The 24,404-nt window shown below is 37.9% G+C and overlaps 1 protein-coding gene across 2 annotated transcripts; it reads right to left on the minus strand.

The window, feature by feature from the left end:
* Positions 1-4,822: 4,822 nt before the first annotated feature.
* On the minus strand, positions 4,823-11,254 carry LOC132631683 (uncharacterized Rho GTPase-activating protein At5g61530). 2 transcript variants are annotated; one of them, XM_060347358.1, is made up of 10 exons: positions 11,099-11,253; positions 10,459-10,556; positions 10,116-10,378; positions 8,818-8,880; positions 8,705-8,723; positions 7,639-7,737; positions 7,459-7,536; positions 7,129-7,373; positions 6,481-6,649; positions 4,823-5,305 (listed from the first exon to the last, which is right to left on the minus strand). In XM_060347358.1, the coding sequence occupies exons 2-10, from the start codon at positions 10,517-10,519 to the stop codon at positions 5,160-5,162; spliced, it is 1,143 nt and encodes a 380-aa protein (XP_060203341.1). In that variant the 5' UTR covers positions 10,520-10,556; positions 11,099-11,253; the 3' UTR covers positions 4,823-5,159. The 2 variants fall into 2 exon arrangements, with proteins under 2 accessions (XP_060203341.1, XP_060203342.1); XM_060347359.1 differs by lacking the exon at positions 4,823-5,305 and adding an exon at positions 5,726-5,958 and having other exon boundaries at positions 11,099-11,254.
* Positions 11,255-24,404: the final 13,150 nt, after the last annotated feature.

The raw sequence follows: 24,404 nt of genomic DNA on the forward strand, positions 1-24,404 counted from the left end.
ACGAATTACAATGTTATATCAATCGTGTTTTGAACATAGTATATATAAAAAAAAAATTGGGCCCCATATTAAACAGGCCCATAAAAAAAAATTTGGGGGCCCCATATATATTAAACAACAACTAATATTAAAAAAAAAAAATTATGGGTCACATATTAAACACCATCCAGTATAAAAAAAAAAAAAAGTGGAACCCACCACATCCAAACTCACGGGAAAAAAAAAGTGAACCCCATATTAACAAAATCAAGCAATATTAAAAAAAAAGTGAATCCCATATTAAAAAAACAAACAATGTTAAAAAAAAAAAATTATGGGCCCCATATTAAACACCATGCGTATTCGTAGCAAACACTAATATAATAAATTTTTAAATACGGAGCACAAACTACAATGTTATATTAATCGTGTTTTGAACATAGTATCCCATATTGACAAAATCAAGCAATATATTAAAAAAAAATGAATCCCATATTAAAAAAATAAACAATGTCAAAAAAAAAGTGCAGACTTTGTATTCTTAGCAAACACTAATATAATAAAATTTTAGATACGGAGCACAAATTACAATGTTATATCAATCGTGTTTTGAACATAGTATATATATATATATATATATGCATAAAAATAGTGCAAACTAATAATGTCCAAAAGGGTGGCCCCATACTAAACGACATCAAGCAATATAAAAAATAAAAATAAAAAAAGAAGAAACTATATAATCGTTCGTTGTCCCTTAAAAAAAAAAAGGGACTCGCCATACTAAATAACACCAAGCAATAAAAAAAAAAAGTGGAACTCGCCACATCCAAACTCACGGGAAAAAAAAAGTGAACCCCATATTAACAGAATCAAGCAATATTAAAAAAAAATGTGAATCTCATATTAATAAAATAAACAATGTTAAAAAATAAATGCTTAGAAATCAAACAATTAAATCAATAATGATGGACTCGTTGCCACATGCGTATCAACCCATTAGTGGGAGCAAATGAAATTATTGTACAACAACATACTTAAAATACTTATATATTAAAATAAGATAGAATTTAATTACTTTTTCATTTTTTCCTTACTCTAATAAATGTGAAAAGAGATTAATGTCATAAAAGAAAAAATAATATTAAATGGAGATCAAATAATTAATAAGCTAAATTAGTGAAATTATAATTCTAATTGACGTTTCCTTAAAAAAACCGTGTAAAAAACAACACGACAAGTAAAATGAGTTAAACAAAAAATATTTACTAAAAATTAAAAAATAGAAGTTCTTCATGGCCCCATATTAAACACCAACCAGTATTAAAAAAAAAAAAAAAAAAAAAAAGTGGAACCCACCACATCCAAACTCACGGGAAAAAAAAAGCGGACCCCATATTAACAAAATCAAGCAATATTAAAAAAAAAATGAATCCCATATTAAAAAAATAAACAGTGTTAAAAAAAAGTGCTTAGAAAATCAAACAATTAAATCAATAATGATGGATCCATTGTCACATGCGTGTCAACCCATTAGTGGGAGCAAATGAAATTATTGTACAGCAGCATACTTAAAATACTTATATATTAAAATAATATAGAATCTAATTACGTTTTCATTTTTTCCTTACTCTAATAAATGTGAAAAGAGATTAATGTCATAAAAGAAAAAATAATATTAAATGGAGATCAAATAATTAATAAGGTAAATTAGTGAAATTATAATTCTAATTGACGTTTCCTTAAAAAACCGTGTAAAAAACAACATGACAAGTAAAATGAGTTAAACAAAAAATATTTACTAAAAAATTAAAAAATAGAAGTTCTTCATTTAAATAGAAAATCAAATTTCTACTTCGTTTCATCTTAAACATATAAAATTAATATAATAATTTGAATTAGAATTATCCAAATCAAAATTTGATAAAAAAATTATATGTATTACTTTACTATTACTACTATATAGAAGAGTCGGTTTATAGAGGCAAGATCGTCGTCCGTATTCGGTCCTACTTTTTTATTTAAGAGTAAAAAAATCCTTTGTGATCCCACCCACTTTTTTATTTAAGGGCAAAAAAATGACGTTTTATACTTTATATTACCAACTCTTCTAAAAAATAGATAGAAATACTTTATTATATTTCTATTTTTTTTACTATATAGAAGCATCGGTTTACCCATGTTACGTCGACAGTCACTCTTAAAAATAAAATTAAAAAAAAAAAAAGCCGGACCCCACCCTCCCCAAACTCATGAAAAAAAAAGTGGACCCCACCCTCTCCAAACTCACGGAAAAAAAAAGTGGACCCCATATTAACAAAATCAAGCAATATAAAAAAAAAGTGAATTCCAAATTAAAAAAATAAACAATGTCAAAAAAAAAAGTGCAGATTTTGTATTCATAGCAAACACTAATATAATAAAGTTTTAGATACGGAGCACAAACTACAATGTTATATTAATCGTGTTTTGAACAAAGTATCCCATATTGACAAAATCAAGCAATATATATATAAAAAAAAAAAAAGTGAATCCCATATTAAAAAAAAAAAACAATGTCAAAAAAAAAAGTGCAGACTTTATATTCGTAGCAAACACTAATATAATAAAGTTTTAGATACGGAGCACAAATTACAATGTTATATTAATCGTGTTTTAAACATAGTATGTATATATATATATATATATATTATATGCATAAAAATAGTGCAAACCCATGCTTCTATATAGTACTAATATATGCATAAAAATGGTGCAAACTAATAATGTCAAAAAAAAAGTGCACCCCATACTAAACAACATCAAGCAATATAAAAAAAAAAAAAAAAAAAAAAAAAAAGTGGAACCCACCATCTCCAAACTCACGGTAAAAAAAGTGGACCCCATATTAACAAAATCAAGCAATATAAAAAAAAAAGTGAACCCCATATTAAAAAAAATAATGTAAAAAAAAAAGTGCAGACTTTGTATTCGTAGTAAACACTAATATAATAAAGTTTTAGATACAGAGTACAAACTACAATGTTATATTAATCGTGTTTTAACATAGTATTTATATATATATATATATATATATATATATATATATATATATATATATATATATATATATATATATATATATGCATAAAAATAGTGCAAATTAATAATGTCACAAAAAAAAGTGCACCCCATATTAAAAAATCAAACAATATTCATGTAATTTCTAAAGTGTCTCATTAAGTCAATAATGATGGATTCATTGCCGCGTGCGTATCAATCAATTAGTGGGAACAAATGAAATTACTTTTCTTCAAAAGATTAAGTAGTCAAACCATACAATATTTTTTTTTTATATTAGCCTGAGATCTAATGTAGATATTAAACTATTGTATTTGTTATTCCGCCATGTCATTTATTTGCTATGTTTACTAAAATAAATATACTTAAAATATTTATATTTTAAAATAAGATAGAATTTAATTACTTTTTTATTTTTATTCTTACTCTAATAAATGTGAAAAGATATTAATGTCGTAAAAGAAATATATCAAATGGAGATCAAATAATGAATAAGGTAAATTAATCAAATTATAATTCTAATCGACGTTTTCTTAAAAAAACATCCAAAAGATAACATGACAAGTAAAATGAGCTAAACCGAGAATATTTACCAAAAATTAAAAAATAGTATTTCTTCGTTTAAATAGAAAATCAATTTAGAAAATTAATTTCTACTTTGTTTCGTTTTAAACATGTAAAATTAATTTAATAATTTGAATTAGAATTATCTAAATCAAAATTTGATAAAAAATAATAAGTATTTTACATCTTTAAATTAATCGAATTAAAATTGAAAGTATCAACTGATGCTTAAATATTGCTATTGTTTTATCTCAAAGAGAGGAAAATAGTTTCCTTTTAAACAAGTCTTCTCTTTTAAAAAGTATTAATAAATTTTCGTAGCAAACACGAATAAAATAAAGTTCTAGATATGGAGCACAAACTACAATGTTATATTAATCGTATTTTGAACATAATATATATATATATATATATATATATATATATATATATATATATATATATATATATATATATATATATATAAACACAACTACATATACATAGATACACTATAATCCGAAGTGTTGGGCCCGTGCGCAGCACGGGCATAGGCCATCTAGTCTTTAAATAAAATTGAGGATACTTGAATCTTTATTTGGCTAAATTTGTTTTTAAGAAATCCAACTGATCTTCAGTAGTTGTTGGCTAGAATCAAATTTTTACCATTTATTAAATATATCTAGGGGAAATTCATTGATCAAAATTTAAGTTTACATGCTACGCGGCACGAACATGGATATAGTCAGGCTTCAATACAAGTGCCGGACACCGGGCGAGAAAAAATAAAATAAAGTCAAATGACATAAAAGATACAAATGTATTGATGAAGTTCAATTAGCTATTGTCGTATGCAAGGATTTTTAATAAGCATTTTCGTATGATTGTTCTTTCAAATACTTGTAAAAAAATTGTCGGATGCCACATTAGTTAATGTTTAAACTTAACCAAATTCCGAATACTAGGGGTTTTGTAGATCCACGGCGATGGTATTGTTAGCCATAGTTGATTAAATTATGAATTGCTTTTCTTCCAACAAAACATCCATTTCTTTTCTCTCTTTTTCTATTTTTGTGGTCTACATTATATGAGAACTCCATTAAAATCCTTCACTAAGACATGGAATAATAGGTACTCTTCAAATTCGTTTAGGATTATGCAACTTCGACGATGAACTGATGACGCAAACCCAATAAATTTTCTATAAGTAATTAACTACAGATAAACCAAAAATGACACATTAACTGCAAAGATATATGTTTATTTCATAATTGCAATGCCCCAACACAAGTTCAATCCTAAGTACAAACCCTTCAATGGCATGTAAGATCTTTTTATGCTTTATACCATTCACTAACATCCCAACAATCACCCCCATAACAAAAAAGTGAGCTATAAACACAAGTTCTAAACCTATGCCTATCCCAATCAAACATTTACAAAAGCACGGTTACAAACTCCTAAATGTTAAGAGAAAATCGAATATGATGAGAGAGTTCCAATTTTTTTTTGTGATGTTCTACCATGGATAGAATCATTCTAATATGTGCAATATCCAATCTGAATCCGATCCAATGCTATCGCCAAACAGTCTCATTTGCATCGGTAAATACGGCATTATGATGTTCGATTAAGCACTGAATGGCATCAATAGCACCCAAGTCAATTGGCAACCCATCATCCAAAGGGATCGGAGAAGATGCATCAACATTTTCATCTTCATCTGGATGCAAAAACAATCAAGAGTGCAAAATAGTAAGTCTTTAGCAGTTGTTTTAAGTTGCAAACAGCAATCTCAAAATGCAATGCTTTTACTCTTAACTAATAATATAGATAGAACAGACTCCCAGATATACCGTCAAACGAGAAATATGTCTCAAAAAAATAACTTAATTTGATTAAAACAAAAAAATTATTTGATTTTTCCATCTGCACAATGACTTTCCACAGTCAAAAAACTAATTCAAGCCGTTAGTTGTTCTGGCTTAAATTTGTTGCAGAAAACCAGGGGATTAAAAAGCAATTCTTTAGCTACTCTTAAACTCTTAGTTTAAATCAACAATTGTAAGAAGTGGAGACCTCCACCTATCCATCCAAAAGAGAAATGAAAAGGAACATAAAACAACATATTCTGCCCTGGGTGTCTTCAGAAACCACAAATCTTTGGGAAATAGGCTGTTCAAAGAGCTATACATATTTCAATAGAGAATGTACACTAAAAGTTACAGGTCTCCTTTGCACAGTTGTAGAAATATTTCTTTGAAATACAAAACAAGCTAAATAGCAGTATAGCACACAGCTGAAGTCGATCTCTTTGCATAACCTCTTTCCACAGCTCATTTTAGCAGGACAGCGTATGATGTTCCTGATACACATCTTATAATACAGATACATGTTTCAATATTAACTTCTGTAACATTTCAAATTTTTCTTACATTAAACTTTTTTTCTAAATTTTGAGGAGTCAATATGTTGAAAATTTGAAGTCTTCATGTGCTTGTATCATAACTACCTAGTATATATTTGTATTGGTAAATATCCATTTAGCCAAAGGCCCACATTATAATTCATCATTACTAATAGGAGAGAATATCTTTCTCCCATCACCAGCAATCTCCAGGTCTGGAAGTAGATGCCTGCAGTTCCACTTTTGGACTTCGCACATGGTACTTTAATATGTCAACTGGTTTTTACCATATAAAAGTGGGTCACTAGTCACAATACATTGTTTTAACTTTCTAAGTATGTCCATAACAGAAGAAAGAGATTCGACGCGCTAATGTTCAGCATTTATTTGGATACTGTGGTACCACCCCTCATTTAATATGATGTGTTAAAAATTATGAAGATGAATGAAATGTTACTCTACCAAGAGAACAGAAAGGAACAAAAACATACCTTCAAGCATCTCCCATGCACCAGAGTTAGAGTTAGAGTTCGAGTCCATATATTTCTTTGAAGAAGTTTTTGCTGAATGGTTCCAGAACTGGTCATACTGGCGTGGACTCTGTCCTCTTTGCCAAATAAGGATTGGAGCCATTTCCATTGCAAGAGTCCTAGCATCCATCTGCCAGGAAAAAAGTATGAGAAGTATATTAACAGAACTCACACATTTTACAGATGAAGTCTCATTCATAACAAGTTTGTTAGATCTCAATCATGTGGGCAAATAGAAATAAATCAAAATTCAAAATATGCAAGGCTTATCATAGCAACAAGGCACCTCAATTAGCAAGTTCAAAAACCAAGAGTTAAAAATTATATCACATTATCACGTTTTAAAGTTCTCCACCAAACAATTTCTTCATCTTAACAGCAGACGGAGGTTCAGTGAATATCGTCTCAGAAAACCATGAGGGTGATAAGGAGTAAGGACACTAAGATAATTTCAAATCCAAGGATCTGCACGAATCCAGATCAATACAGGGAGAGGTTGGTGCTACATCCCTTTTCTTAATACCCTTATTCCCCTTCCATCCGGAGCGGCTGTGACTTGGGGTCATCATGCTCGCGATTTTTGTTCACTCAGAAAGGGAATAAACTTGCCTTGTTAACCAGTGATTTCTGGCTTACACGGAGTAGCAGAGCGGTGATCAATTCCAGTGACATGTAATTGACAGTTGGAAGCTTCTTTAGGGTATTCTTCATTGTGTGTATGCTTGAGCGAGCACCTCTTATTTCACTATAAAGCTCGAAGGTTGTCAATGGCTCAGGTAGACTCGCAAGGTAGCACTTCATCAGAGCTGCAATATCTACCGGATTCACCCCCTCAGGTATTGGTGCATTTTGATCTATAACACAAATGAGCAAATTAAAGAGTAAATAGATTGATCCCTTGACAAAATAAAATTATGTGTGAGATTGGAAACTGAATACCTTGATTGTAGAAAGAAACCAATTGAAGTATGACCTTTTTATCTCCTTCAGCTTTGAACAGCTCAGGTGAATTCAGCCCTAGACCAAAAATAGGCTCTCATAACATCATCGTTCAGATATGTCTGTGAAAATTTATACAACAGTAATGAAAGTTGTTGTATGTATTGTTACATCTCTCACCTGATAAGACAAGATAATCCGCACATTTCACCATGATATAAGGAATGGGTCTAGTTGATTGTTGCCTCTGCACAAGGATATCAATGGGCACTCCAAACACTGGATAAACCAAGATATGTCACTATGGCCAGAAACAAGTCTCTGGAGAGCTTTGTGGAAGCAAATAATCATATCCCTCATTCCATATTCATAAAACTGATTTCTACAGCTTATTGACATGGTTTAGAAGTGCTAAAGAAGTGTGACCAAGTATAAAAGGCATCTCCCATTGCACCACCCTTACTTCTTAAATGAACTCAAAAAGAATCCAGTAGAAGAGTGGCAAAAGTGTGTTCAGTATGGAGGAAAATGCTTTTCAATTTCCTCATGTTCGGTTGACAAAATTTTTGGAAAATATTTTCTCTAGGAAAACAAGTTCCTTAAAAACGAGGAAAATGACTTCCCTAATGAAAGTAGGAAAAACAAGTCCCGCCAGTGGCATATTGATTGTCTCCTCCCCAACCTCGAACACACCTCATCTTCACCCCACCCCTATCCCACCACCCACCCACCCAGGGGCGGAGCCACATAGGGCCGAGTTCATCCGAACCCCCTTCGGCTTTAAAAAACACTGTTTATACATGGTTAAAATTATTTTTTATGTATATATAGTAGATGTTGAACCCCCTTTGGCTTCTTCATATGTTTACTTTTTGATATTTTGAACTCCCTTAGAGAAAATCCTGACTCCGCCACTGCACCCACCCCACCACTCATCCCACCCCCCATAATATTTTTCTAGATTATATATAAATGCTTTGAGGATAATACTTTTTCCTTACATACCAAACACAAGAAAATAAGTAAAAACCCCACTTATTTTCCTGACAAAACATTTAAGAAAACGTTTTCCTTCATACCAAACACACCCAAAGACAAATTAAGCGGAAGAAGTTTCAGAGTAGTTGGACACCAACAAAAGAAATCCCATTACCCAACCCCCCCCAAAAAAAAAAAAAGAAGAGAAGAACACTAAAAAACCTTATAAACAAGTTATTAACAATGATCAAGAGAGAAGAAACTTTACCATCAGTGCTGGCAACTCCCTGCATTTCAAATAGACAAGTTAAGATTCTTTGGACTCCAAGCCATAAGGAAACTTTGAGAAGAAAAAAATAAAGAGGGAAAATTATTATGCACCTTCTGCCACCGCTCGATATCAGTCAGCAAAGTCTTGCTTTTTTGTGCAGTTTTCTTCGCCACCTGAAAAATAAAAATTCTTGCATGTGTCATCAAGTTCAGAAACTAAGAATCCGTTGCAAGAGATTCCAAAATATCGGTATCATGTGTGCTTTAGGTTTTTAACTACTGATATAAGATCGACACCTCATCCATTTAGCCTTTTCTTCCTTCAAATATTTACACTATCAACTCCATTAAAGTGCCAAACATGGAAACTATACCCTCTATAATTTGAAACCAAATTTGTTATCTTAAGTCGGTTTATTTGACAGTGTGGTTTCATATAAGGCTGTACCTTAGAAAACATTGCCAGCACTTAATGATCACTATGAAGATAGTAGACGCGTGACTTGTTCCATTCACTGGACCCCTAACTTCTAAAAACACATAAACTTGACCTACCATCAAATGATTCAAACCTACATTGAAAACCAAGGTGAACAAGCAACCTAAATAGAAGTCCTCGTCCAATAAAATAAAAGCAGATACTTCCCTATATCCAATTTCCAACTCCAACAGAACAGATTGTAAATAAGATGAGATTGATATATAATAACTCTTTTACTAGGAACTCCTAAAAGGACAGAATCACTGGCGAGCTATGCATAAAGCATCAAAGAGAGTTCAAGCCAATAAATTGAACAGTCGGAAAATAAACTCTTCTATCTAACTTCCCTTGGCTTAATTACTGACCTCAATTTTCAAAATCCAAAATCCCATACTCTCCTAAACCCAAATTTCTCCATTTCTGTTTGGCGGGAGTGGTAGGAGGGGGTCAATAGTAACTAATTAAACCCAAATCTTGTAACATCAATATCTGCTAGTAATGGATGAGCTTTGAATAGTAGCCACATAGTAAAAGCTTCATATTCTGTTTCTTTAAGAAGGGTTAAATACAATTTCTCTTTGTGCTTTAATTGAATCACAAAACCTCTGCTATTTAAGAATAGGTTTCATGAACCCCATCAGTATCTAACTATAGCACAACCGTCACTTCTGAACCCAAGAAAAATTAAAAGACCAGATGGTCAAGAACCTTGTGCCTCGCAACAACTATAGTAGTCATATCGAGTGATACGTTGACATCATATCACCTAGGGTTCTATAACAAGGTAAAGGCTACAGAAACCACAATGGTCTCTATTATGGGCATGGCTTTATCGGGAAACTAACAACAAAAGCATCACTCATTGATCCTGTCTGTTGATTATTCACAACTGTGAAATGTTCCACAAAATTGTTTATGTTTGTAATACCTCCTCAACTTTTGTCTTTCCAACAGCAACCTTATCTTTTGTCTCCAAAAACCCCTTCCTTAAAAAGAAGCTGGTTGTAGCAGCCGCAGAAATAAAGCACTCCTGCATGGCATATCTTGTCGATGGCTGCTGTAAGATGGACCATCGACTTTTGACTACTGATCCAACTTTATCCGCAACCTCGCCAACATTTCCCTTTGCATCTTTGGCAACCTCACCAACAAATGATCCTGCAGACTGCCCTGCTTCTTTCAACTTCACCCCTGTATCATAGATTCAATTATTAAACATACAAAAGCAAACTGAACGTAGAAACCTAAAATTGGATTTCCAAATGAATTACCCGAAGATTGAAAGAATCCACTAGCTTTCTCTTGCCACTGAGGCGAAATTGCTGAAGGCATTGAAGTTGCACCAAGTCCGTATACAGTATCAAATCACCTAAAAATGAACACAATTACTGCTGTTAGTATTTGTATATCAACAAATCCTTTAGCTCCATTTCGACAACTATACAATTTTCCTAACAATTCCACCTAACGGTATTCACCTCAGAAAAGACTAGTCAAAAAATCCAAAATCCAAATATTAATATTAACCAAACCGGAGTTGAATTCATAAACAGTACTAATATAAGCTTCCATGAGAGAAATAAGCAATTGATTCTAAAAATCCAGATATCACCTCAAACAGAAATTAAAAAAAAAAAAAAAAAACAGAAATCCACCGCGAATCAAAACAGAAAAAAATGAATAAATTCCCAACCACAAAGATACCGAAGTTCCAAAATTGAGAAGAAATAAATGCAACATTCAATAAAGTAAAGTTTAAGTTGACCTCGCAAATCAGTCTCAATTACTAAATTCCAATAATTAACAGTTGAAAACAAAAAAGAAACCAAAATATAAGTCGATCATCCAAAATCTAAGAAGAAGAAGAAAAAAAAACTGATTGTGTAGATAATTTAAGCGGGTAGGTTTTACCTTTGATAAACGTAATTGAGGGATTGAAAAGTTTGGAAAAGGAATCGTTGAAAGGAAGAAATATAGTAATGGTAAGTAGAGGGTGTGATGATTAATGAGGCAATTAGGCTGCTTATGGTCAACTTTTATATGCTTTCCATAGAACCAATAAAATGAAATTACGTGGAATTTCTTATTTATTTTTAGAGATAAAAATAAAAAAGTGAGGGTAGCTAATTTGTAAAATTCCCACTTCTGGACGCTACCAACGGACACAACGGCTATGCGCATCTTCCGCTACTTTATAAAAAGATCACTGCTATTTTTGAAACAAAATATTGGTCCAAAAATATTTACTCATGTATACGGTAAAAATCGGGTATATGCTAAACTGGTGGGACCGAAAGCCGAGGGGAGAAAGGGACAACAGAACGTGCATAAAGGCTCCCATTCTGAACAGGGGAAACGGCTGGACCGGAGCAAAGGAAGGTCGTCATTTGGTTCGGTTCATCCATGACCGGTTGTTCGAGGCCGTATGCCCGTTTGGTCGTGGCCGGTGGTCCGGGAGATCCGTTGCGCGGCTACCACGCGTCGATGACGTCCTGCTGTGTTCAACTGCCAATCGTACAGGTGTCAGACCGTACGGTCTATCTAATCCAACTCAGAACTTTTTCTTTATTCTATTATTTTTTATGTTGTATGAAGCCCATGGGGGCAACACTATAAATAGGGGGCATGGTCCTCCTTTTAGGGGGTTGGCTTCTACATTACCAAAAACTCTTGTAATAGCAAACTATATAAATCTCTCTCTCAATATATCAGATTCGATCTACATTTATTGTGCTTAATTCTTACGTTTCCTAAATCAAATACCGTTTATGTATTAATAGATACACGAGTACATAGCAAACCATTGATCATCAATTGCTCATTTATAGCATATTCATATATTTCTTCTCTTTATCAAATAAGCACAAAATATAGCCACATATCCTATACCTCACTTACAATTTTAATTGATTATCCAAATTCGGGATAAACAGTTTGGCGCCCACCGTGGGGCTAGGATAATAGTGGTCTTTTATCTTGATCTCTACCTTACCCATCTAAATCAAAAACACCTTCTGTTCGTGTCTGAAAAAAACGGACTAAATGGCTGACAGTGGGCAATCTGGTCACGTCAACAACAACGAAATCGTGGCCGAAAACGAAGGAAGCGGTCCATGAGGACCACCAAACCCCGCTGATCCTAACCTCGTTAATTCGAGGGAGGGCCTCAACCGTCAAAACACCGTGGACCAGGAGAATGCCACCTTACCGGCCACTGATCCTCTAAATACCCACAATTCTGTTACTTTGTCCCGGGCACAGGACCGGAAAGAACCGGGAACACCTAATGATAATATTGACTTACGTTTAATTTTTGAAATGTTGCAGGAGCAGAGAGCGGCAATTGCCGAACAGGGAATCGCAATAGCGCAGTTGCAAAACGGAGGGGATATAACGACCCCAGAAAAAACGAGCGGTGTTGCTGAACCCAGAAGGGAGGAGGCACGCGTTATCGAGAGCAATGGATCCGGAGCTGGCTCTTCCACCGAGGTTCTAAAAATGCTCGAGACTTTGGAAAAGCGGGTAGACTCGACCGAAAAGAGGGTCGAAACATACAACTCTCGGGTGAATCAAATACCGGGGGCTCCGCCTTTACTGAAGGGGCCGGATTCGAAGAGGTACATCCAAAGGCCTTTTCCTCCGAGTGCGGCCCCGAAATTAATCCCGAAGAGGTTTAAAATGCTGGATATCCAGAAATATGACGGCACAACGGACCCGCACGAACACGTGACCTCATACACATGCGCCATAAAAGGCAATGATATGGAGGAGGACGAAATTGAATCGGTATTGCTGAAAACGTTCGGGGAAACCTTGTCAAAAGGAGCATTGACATGGTACGACCATCTGCCCGAACATTCGATCACTTCTTTCGAAATGCTCGCTGATACCTTCATCAAAGTTCACGCCGGTGCCAAAAAGGTGCAGGCCCGTAAGGCCGATATTTTCCGTAGAACCCAAAGAGACGATGAGTTACTGCGTGAGTTCGTCAACTGATTCCAAAGGGAACGGATTGAACTCCCCCCGGTTCCAGAAGAATGGGTTGCACAAGCTTTCACAAATGGGCTCAATGTTCAAAGTTCAACAGCTTCGTTCAAATTGAAAGAAGGCCTGCTGGAATACGAGGCTGTGACATGGGCTGATGTCCATAACCGATACGAGTCGAAGATTCGGGTGGAGGATGATCAATTCGAGCTCCCCCCGGGCCAATAAATGTGAATAAAAGTTTTAAGAGACCAAGGAAGGGTTACGAAACAAAGGCCGAATCGTCGAAGGAAAGGTATCGGCCATACTCCCATTCGGAGAAGCAAAGTTTTAGGTCAGAAAAATCAAGGGTGAGCCCAAGCCGTTTCTCCAGTCGGGGTAGTAAACGGGTCAAGCGCCCATCGAACAGCCGGGGTCTCTTATTCAGGAGCGATGCCGGAAGCTCTGCCGGCAACAAAGACTCACCAAAGATATCGGAGTACAACTTCAACGTCAGTACCTCGGGTTTCATCTCGGCCATCGGTCGTGTCCCGGATGTAAGATGGCCGAGACCTCTAAGGTCGGATCCGGGCCAACGGGACCCGAGCATGGTGTGTGAATACCATGGAAACCATGGTCACAGAACCGAGGATTGTCGCCAGTTGAGAGATGAGGTAGCCCGATTACTGAAGAACGGTCATCTCCGAGAACTGCTGAGTGAACGAGCCAAAAGTCACTACAAGGAAAGGGAGGCTCATCGAAGGGCCGAGCCGGTAGAACCCCAGCATACAATCAACATGATAGTTGGGGGTATCAATGCCCCTCGGGGGCCGGTAATGAAACGGGCCAAGGTTTCTGTTGTTCGTGAAAAGCGCATCCGAGATCATTTACCCGAGGGTTCTATCTCCTTCAGCAACGAGGACACAGAGGGTATCATTCAACCGCACAATGATGCATTGGTAATTTCTGTACTTATCTTTAAAACTAAGGTTAAGCGTATTTTGATTGACCCAGGTAGCTCGGCCAATATCATCCGGTAGAGAGTGGTCGAACAGCTAGGGCTGCTCGATCAGATCGTACCGGTAGCCCGGGTACTCAGCGGGTTCAACATGGCGAGCGAAACCATAAAGGGGGAGATCTCATTGCCTGTGAACGTCGATGGCACCATTCAACAAACGGTGTTCTACGTGATCGAAGGGGACATAAAGTATAACGCATTACTGGGCAGACCTTGGATACATAGCATGAGGGTCGTGCCCTCAACACTGCATCAGCTGCTGAAGTTCCCCACCCCGGAAGGGATAAAAACTATCTGAGGTGAACAGCCCGCTGCAAGGGAGATGTTCGCAGTAAAGAAAGCAGCACCTCAGCCAAAAGAATCGGTTCAGAAGGAAGGAGATGTAACCGGAGGAGAGGACACCAAATAGCAATCAAAGCATACCGGGTCGGATCCGGTCATGAAGAGGATGATTTCGAGGTACCCAGATCATTCGTCATGCCGGATGACTCGGATGCAACCAAGTCAACTGTAGAGGAGCTGAAGCAGATCATCCTGTTCGAGTACCTATCGGACAAAAAGGTATACCTGGGCACGAGGCTTACCCTGGAGCTCAGGAGCAAGCTAATTGAATTTCTTCGAGCTAACGCAGATTGCTTCGCATGGTCCCATATAGACATGACAGGTATATCACCGGAAGTAGCAACTCACAAGCTCAGCTTGGACGGGAAGTTTTCCCCGGTGAAGCAGAAAAGAAGGCCCATGGCGGAAGCAAAACGCGCCTTCGTAAAAGACGAGGTAACAAAGCTTTTAAAAATAGGTTCTATCCGGGAGGTAAAGTGTTATATCCCGTATTTTTGAACCTCAGAGCATCTGCTGGGGTGGGGTCCACATACCGAGATTTTTTTTGGAACATCTGAAAAGTCATATGAATCACATATGTAAAGTTAAACACAACTCATGAAGTACCTTTGGACCAAATCAAAGTGGAAACCCTCCAAACGAATATTTTTAAGAAAACGTTTTCGGGTGACCTGACTTTGGGGGGCAAAAACTGTATTGTAAGTTTGGAATTTCGAAAATACCTTGAAATAGAAGTTGTAGATAATTGAATTAGCTTTCAATCCATAGGTCGTGGGTTCCCAGGTGACGTCGGTACAAGGAGTTATGAACGTTTTAAGGTCGAAAGGTCAGTGGGCTAGGCCCAACTCGGGACCAACCGAGTTGGCCCAAAAAAATAAAATAAAAATTTAGGCCCAATGTTTAAGGGGTGGCCGACCAAGTGAGGCCCAACCCATGGCTTTAATGAATATTTCCATGTGCTAATTAATTATAAAGGGATCACTATCTCTTAGAAGGTTCAAGAGACTTAGAAGAGAAAGAAGAGCAAAACAAGAGCAAAAAAAAGAAGGCATTTCGGGTTTGGTGTGGAAAATTCACCACAAAAAATCTTGTGTTAAAAATTTGTATTTTGTGGTTTCCTTACTAAGTTGAGTCCCCTCTTCAACTTGGTGTAGTTGGTTTGGAGAAAGGAGGCCTTGGTTCACCAAAGTGATCACAAATTCAAGTAAAGAAGACTAGAGGAAAAGGTAAGAATTTATCCTTTATTCTTGTGTTATGGAGTTTTGTTTGGGTTGTAGTATATAGAAATGTGTTGATTGTATGGAGAAATGGAAGTTTGCAAAGTGGGTGTGTGGTATATATGTGTAGCCATGTGTATTTGTATATTGTATAGCCAAAAATGTATAGAATTTATGTTGTATTCTAGTTGTGAATGTGATGGAATTTATGTTGAGAATGAAAGTGGAATAAATTTGATTGAATGGAGAAAAATAGCATATGGCCGTGTGGTATATTTGACTTGGGAATGAAATGGATTAAGTTTGTTTAGAGTATTGGAGTGTTGTTGTAATGCTTGATATGTAAATGAAGTTAGAATGATATAAGTTTGTATCGAATTGGAATGTAGAAACTTATGTCGTTTTAGTATGGTTTTTCCGACATTAAGGAAATGAAGTTGTTTGGTTGTTAGTTGTGATGACCATTGATGAATTTGGAAGTTGGAAACTTGTTATGAAGTTGTATGCCAAAGATTTGATGTTTTGCATAAGTTATGATTTTGGCGGAAGATTGTATATCATGTATATCGAGTGTATATCTTAAGGAAAACGATATGAAATGTTTCTAGAACTATATGGTGATGATCATGATGGTTGTTGAATATGAAATTATTGATCTTAGTTGAAAGTTGGGTTGAATTGAAGATTATGTCAACTTGTGAGAAAAATGACTAGTTGAAGGATATTTGTGTTTTTAATGTTCATTGTTGATATTGTTGTTGTCGTTTGGGTTGTTGTTGATGATTTATAGCCGAGTTGAATTCTCGGGGTGTCATATGTATAGGGGAAGTGCTGCCGAAATTTCGGTAGCCAAATATGCTTAAAGTTGAAATAATGGCATTAATAATTCACAATTGGTAAACTTGACCAATTGCAGTTTTTCGACGAAACGGGAAGTGAGTTTGGAAAGGCTTAAGGAGCGCGAAAGGTATGTAAAGCAACCCCAATTCTTCCCTTGGCATGCCCCTAGTGTGTTAGGGTCGGATCCGGGCCTCGAAGGACCTCTTGGCCCTCGGAATCCGCAAGACAAAATTTCAGTTTTTCCTTCAGTAGAATTGAACCATTTTGATACGCTTTTTCTGAAATTATGCAATTTTGCTCTAAATTATTCAGAAAGTCATAGAATGTTTGTATAACCTTTTTAGGTGATACTATATGCTTAGAGGGCACAATTTGAGCCCGCCGCCTTGTTTGTCCCAAGGCGGGCCCGCTATTTACGGTTTTGCCCCTAATGTGTTAAAGCTTCCTTTTTAAGCGATTTTTGAAAGAAATATTTTAATTACCCTACTAATCGCTTAACGAATATTATTTTAAATATTCTGTTAAATATTATAAATTATTTTGACACTCGGAATGACTTCGGGAAAGTTATACTTCTGTAATTTATTATGATATCCGAAATACATTTATTATGATTCCGTCCGACCCCATTGGATTTGTTTGTCTTTGATACGCTTCATCGAGTCTTTGAAAACATTTATTATATTTTTAAATTGCATTAGTCTCTCACTACTCCATTCGTGGATGTCCCAATGTTTCCCACACTGAGCCCGGGCCAGGATATGTTGTCAAGCGTAATTCTCTGCATTGTTCGCCGCGTCCCGATGTGAGGGGGCAGGTATACGCGTACATGGGTCTGTGGAGTATGATGTGCCATGTCCGCCTATTCTGATCTGATCTGTATGGCCATTTTGATATGACATTATATGATACGGGGCCACGCCCCTTTTTCTGATTCCTCTGTATAGTGGCACCAGCGTCGGGAGGGTGGCCACATTCTGTCTGCCGAGTCCCGTGTCAGGGACCGGATATGATATGATATGACATATGTTTCTGTACGCATTCTGTCTGTTTTGGAAATATGCATTTGACACTCTGGATTCTGTACTCATTTTCTGTAACCATTATGATTTGACTTCTGTGATTCCGCTTTACATATTCAGTACATATTTCGTACTGACCCCCTTTCTTCGGGGGCTGCGTTTTCATGCCGCGCAGGTACTGACGACAGGTTCGCTGATCCACACGTTTAGGATCCTATTTCTGCTATTTGGGGCGCTCTCTTCTACAGAGCCCATCTTTTGGTACAGTCTGTCACTGCTATCTGGATATGTACTTTGTTCAGGGTATGACGGGGCCCTGTCCCGTCTTATGATTATGATATGTTCTGTAGAGGTCTGTGGATACATCTATGTGGGTTCTGTACATATGTTTGGGATATTCTGTTCTGTGATGGACTTATCGGCCTATGTGTGCCAAGTCTGCTTTTCTGCTAAATTCTGTAGCGACCACTAATATTATTATTATTATATTATTATTCTGTTAATATGCTAATTTGGGGTATCGGGTACGTATAGGTGCCCAGCTCGGGCACTGGTCGCGGCCCACGGGGTTGGGTCGTGACATAAAGTACCCGGATTGGCTGGCTAATGTGGTAGTGGTGTCCAAGAAAGGTAATAAATTTCGAATGTGTGTTGATTACAAGGATTTAAACAAAGCATACCCGAAGGATTCATTTCCGTTGCCTCACATCGACAGAATGATCGATGCGACGGCCGGGCATGAGATGTTAAGTTTTCTCGATGCTTACTCCGGGTATAACCAAATTCGGATGCACCTGGAGGATCAAGAGAAAACGTCCTTCATCACTCGGTATGGGACTTATTGTTATAATGTAATGCCTTTTGGCCTAAAAAATACCGGTGCAACTTACCAACGCCTAGTTAATGGGATGTTCGAAGAACAAATAGGAAAAATAATAGAAGTTTATATTGACGATATGGTTGTTAGGTCCTTGGAAACAGAAGACCATTTGAAGCATTTGCAGGAAACCTTCGATGTGCTCCGCAAGTATAACATAAAGCTTAACCTGGAAAAATGCGCCTTCGGTGTCCGGTCCGGTAAATTTTTGGGTTTCATGGTGTCGAACCGGGGTATTGAAATCAACCCGGACAAAATCAAGGTCATCGAGGATATCGAAGTAGTGAATAACGTCAAGGGAGTACAGAGGCTCACCGGAAGGATAGCGGCGTTGAGTCGCTTCATATCGAGGTCTTCGAACAAGAGTCATCGTTTCTTCTCCTTACTAAGGAAGAAGAACGACTTCGCTTGGACACCGGAGTGCCAAGAAGCTTTGCAAGAATTGAAGAGGTACTTGTCTAGCCCCCCGCTGCTGCACACGCCGAAGGCGGACGAGCCGCTTTTTCTCTACCTTGCTGTCTCCGAAGTAGCGGTAAGTGGCATTTTGATTCGAGAAGAATCAAGTACACAATTCCCTATCTATTACATGAGTAGAACTTTGGGGGATGCGGAGACCCGTTATCCCCATTTGGAAAAATTGGCATTAGCATTGGTAAGCGCTTCCAGAAAGCTCAAGCCCTACTTTCAATGCCATCCAATATGTGTAGAAACTACTTACCCTCTGAAAAACATCATGCATAAACCAGAATTATCGGGTAGATTAACTAAATGGGCTGCAGAAATTAGCGGGTATGATATCGAGTACAAACCTCGAACGGCCATTAAATCCTAGATCTTGGCCGACTTCGTGGCAGATTTTACCCCGGCTATGGTCCCCGAGGTCGAGAAAGAGCTTCTGCTGACCTCGGGAAAGGCCTCGGGCATTTGGTCTCTACATACGGACGGGGCCTCGAACCTCAAAGGTTCCAGGCTAGGGATCGTCCTTAGAACCCCGGCCGGGGATGCCATTCGACAGTCCATTAGAATTGCTAAATTGACTAACAATGAAGTCGAGTGTGAGGCTATGATTGCACGTTTGGAATTGGCCCGAAGTATGGGGTCCGAAATAATCGAGGCAAAGTGCGATTCACTTTTGGTCGTAAACCAGGTGAACGGCGTCTTCGAGGTCAAGGACGAACGGATGCAGAGATACCTTGAAAAAACCCAAGTGATACTATATCGATTTAAAGAATGGACCATGTAGCACATACCGAGGGAGCAGAATAGCGAGGCCGATGCATTAGCAAATTTGGGATCCTCGGTCGAAGGGGAGGAAATCAACCCCGGGGCAACGGTGCACTTGTTAAACACGGCAATAGAAAGCGGACACGCCGAAGTAAACACAATGGGTTTAACTTGGGATTGGCGCAACAAGTACACTGACTACTTGCGTGATGGGAAGCTCCCGAATGACCCAAAAGAATCACGGTCATTAAGGACCAAAGCGGCGCGTTTCTGCTTGGTAGACGGCCAATTGTATCGGCGGTCTTTCTTCGGACCCCTGGCCAAGTGTTTGGATCCCGGAGAGACGGAGTACGTAATGAGAGAGGTGCACGAAGGAACCTGCGGCAATCACTCCGGTGCTGATGCTTTGGTTCGAAAGATTATCAGGGCCGGTTATATTGGAACCGGATGGAGGAAGACTCGAAGAATTTTGTCCGTAAATGCGACGGGTGTCAGAGGCATGCTCCGATGATTTATCAGCCCGGGGAGTTGTTGCATTCGGTGGTGTCACCCTGGCCTTTCATGAAGTGGGGAATGGACATCGTCGGTCCATTGCCATGGGCACCAGGTAAAGCCCGTTTTATTTTGTTTATGACTGATTATTTTTCCAAATGGGTTGAAGCACAGGCCTTTGAAAAAATCAGAGAAAATGAGGTCATTGACTTCATATGGGATCACATCATCTGTCGCTTCGGCATCCTCGCCGAGATAACTGTGATAACGAGCCCCAGTTCGTGGGTGGCAAAGTCAACAAATTCCTAGAAGGGTTGAAGATCAAGAAAATTGTATCAACTCCGTATCACCCGTGTGCAAACGGACAGGCGGAATCCACGAACAAGACAATAATCCAAAACTTGAGGAAAAGACTTGAAGCATCAAAGCATCATTGGAGAGAAATATTACCGGAGGTATTGTGGGCTTACAGAACCACATCGAAATCGAGCACTGGGGAGACTCCTTTCTCGTTGATCTACGGGGCTGAAGCTCTTATCCCTGTAGAAGTTGGTGAACCAACCCTCCGGTTCTGATATACGACCGAAGAGTCAAACGAGGAGGTCATGGCCGTAAGACTCGACCTCACGGACGAGCTTCACGAAAACGCGTTGGTCTATATTACAGCCCAGAAATAGAGGGTGGAAAGGTACTACAATCGGAGAGCCAATTTTCGTCATTTCCAAATAGGGGACTTGGTGCTCCGAAAAGTTACCTTGAACACCAAGAATCCCAACGAAGGAAAACTAGGTCCGAACTGGGAAGGACCTTACAGGATTATCGGGGTAACGAGTAAAGGATCGTACCAGCTGGAGTCCATGGATGGGCAACGGCTGCGCAATAACTGGAATGTGGCTCATCTGAAAAGATACTACTGCTGAGGTAAAAATACCCCATGTTTCTCTATTTTTTACCTTTCTTTTTTGCAGGAAGCCGAGTACCAGGCAAAGAAAAGAATCGGTGTTGCACTCTTTTCCTTAGTACGGTTTTGTCCCAAAATGGGTTTTCCGACAAGGCTTTTAATGAGGCAACAAGTACAACGTGTTACTTGACAAAGATAAAGGACAAACGTTCGAATTATCGGGGTCACACCCAACGAATGGGGACTTAATAGCACTTACCCGATCTTGCAGCTCGGCTAAGAGCTAGGGGACTATCACACCCACTCCGGAGGCCGCCTTCAACAAACAAAATGTTACACCTCGGAAATTTCTACGTGAACGTACAATGAATAGACCAACGAAGAGTATGAGTGTACGATGTTTTACTAAGAAGGGGATGACTACTTATGAGTTTTGAAAATGCGAAAATTACAGATTTGCACTTCAGCCCAGTTGATCGTAAAATAGAATACGACCCGTAAAGTGGTTTACGGACCGTAAACTGCTATCGTCCTCCAATATACAAAATTTCAACTTTCTGCCAAATGTCTACATGGTTAAATACGACTCAGAATACGGACCGTAAATCGAAATACGGCCCGTAAACTGTGACCGTAAACCACCATGACTCCAGCAAACCTTTCTGGTTCTGTTATGCTTAAATACGGTCGTGAAGGATGGACCGTAAACCAGAATACGGCCCGTAAACTGGGTTTACGGCCACTGTGCACTTCGACTACTGTTCATAAAAATCAGATTTTAAGTTAAGTATAAGGGACCCTTTTTCATTCCATTCATTTCATTTTCACTCCACACTTTAAGAGACATCTTGAATACTCTCTAATATTCATCCACAAGAGAAGCAAAGGAAAATCAAGATCAACAACACTAAAACCATGAAATCAAGAGTGTGAGACTCATCAAAGTTCATCTACACCAAGAAATTGCAAAGGAAGTGAAGTAGGGTTTTTGGCATAGAAGAGTATTGCTACTCAAGGCTCATTCCTACCACATCTAAGGTATGTTTTATGACTTTCTCATGATGATTGAAGTATTTATACGTTGAAACACTTGGATTATAGAAGAGTGTAGTAAATAGGTCATAAAATGTGAATAGTGCTATAGTTGAATGATAGTTGGATTGAATCATGAATGTTGATGAGTTGGGAGTATAAATATGTTATAAATGACGTGTAGACCATAAGATAGGCGTGAGGTATGAGAAAATGTGATGATGAGCTAAAAACCATAAATGTGGAGAAATTGGAGAAAAATGGTGGAATGCGGTAAATGTAGATAAATGACGATTGTTGATACGATATTGTGAGTGTTGTTGTGAATGTTTGGTAGTTGAAATTAAACATGGGAAAAGTAGTAGAAACAAAGGAAATGCTGCCCAATTTTCCCTAGAAAATAGTCACGCGTTCTTATAGTCGATTAACTGACGTTGATGCAAATTCTCTTGAAGGTAAAGACGCAAATATTGAAGAGGAGCGATCAAGCGGTAGAATAGCTAAAGGAAAAGGTATGTAAGGCTAGTCCTTTCTTTCCAAGGCATGAATCCTATGATATGATATTATTTCCATACACTTCCATGGCTTCCTTATATTCCGGAACCAAGAGCCTATGTTCATGGATAGCCACGTGGGATAAGAATAAGAGACATGTTATGAGCACGATAACGGAGATGATAAGCTTAAGACTAAAGATTCTAGAGTTCATGGTATAATGTTTAAACAAAGCTAAAGACATTAACTACGATCTATTAGTAATGCTTGATGTATACACTCACCTTATATACTAATTCCTTCAAGGTGAGGCGGAATACCTATGAATGCTCCATAATGTAAGCGGGGGTTCTCGACCTTACGTCACCCCGACATTGTTATAGATTGTTCATAAGCCTCAATGCATGTCCTATGACCAATGTTTCGAGAAACTATGAGTCTATGTTCATAAAGGATTTCATGTGAGATAGAGGTAAGAGATACGCTATAGAAATGATAATGGAAATGATGAGCTTAAGCCCAAAGATTATAAAGACTATCATACGATATTTATACGAAATTCATGCTACGAATATGATGTGATTTTCATAGATTGTCTTTAAATTTAAATGTGTGCATTAATGAAAGGTTACGATAAGCTTATAAGATGTATGTGTTGGCAATGATAATGATGAGATATATTGATCCTTGTATGATGCATGTGATATGGTCGAGCCACTACGTGGCCGAATACGGAAGATATGTATGTGATATTGTCGAGCCACTACGTGGCCGAATACGGATACTGTCGAGCCACCACGTGGCCGAATACGGATGTTGTCGAGCCCTACGTGGCCGAATACGGATAATGTTTTATGTGTATGAGAAGCTACGGTACTACGATGATGAATTATATGACATGATGATGTATACGCTATGATGGTTCATGTACGACGATTATGTATATGTGATATATGTATGAAATGCATTCATCCTTAAAGGTCGCGCAGGTTTTGCCTTCACCCCATGACTTATGATTTCTCTATTATGTTTGTTTCATTCGTGCCTTACATACTCAGTACAATATTCATACTGACGTCCGTTTTCTTTGGACGCTGTGTTCATGCCCACAGGTAGACAGGGAGACGGCGCAGACCTTTAGGAGCTATCAGCAGATTTGCAGTAGCACTCCATTATTCCGGAGGTGCTAATCGGGTTGTACTTTTGTGTATATATATATGTATAAATATTTTGGGCACGACGGGGTCTTGTCCCGTCCATATGTCTAGTACTCTAGTAGAGGCTCGTAGATACGTATGTGTGGGTTATATGGTCTCACAAGGTCACTACTGTATACACGTAGATATGTGTACATTATCTTTTGATAGCCAAAGGGCTTATGTATATAAAAGTATTTACGTTCTTTAATGAAAAATGATTTTCTTATGACTATGAGTTTATGAACGAAAAAGGAGGCTTAATGAGTATGATGAGTAGTAGAACGAGCGGTGCTCGGTGGTCAGCCCCGGGTACCCGTCACGGCCCCTAGCTGGGTCGTGACACAAAACCGGGCCAAAAATGTTGGGTTCCGATGTAAGGACCAAACGATCAAAATGAATCGTGTCCACCGAGTGTTTGCTACGGCAAAAGCAAGGCCGGACCTTCTGCTATAGGTTTCGGTGTAAGGACCAAACGATCAAAATGAATCGTGTCCATTTAGTACTTGCTACGGCAAAAGCAGAAGGAAACAAAATTCTCATGTATACAAACACTTTGCAATACAAAATTATCGAAAGTTCAGATAGCAATATCTCG

Source organism: Lycium barbarum, chromosome 3, assembly GCF_019175385.1.
Source record: "Lycium barbarum isolate Lr01 chromosome 3, ASM1917538v2, whole genome shotgun sequence".
NCBI classification, from domain to species: Eukaryota; Viridiplantae; Streptophyta; class Magnoliopsida; order Solanales; family Solanaceae; genus Lycium; species Lycium barbarum.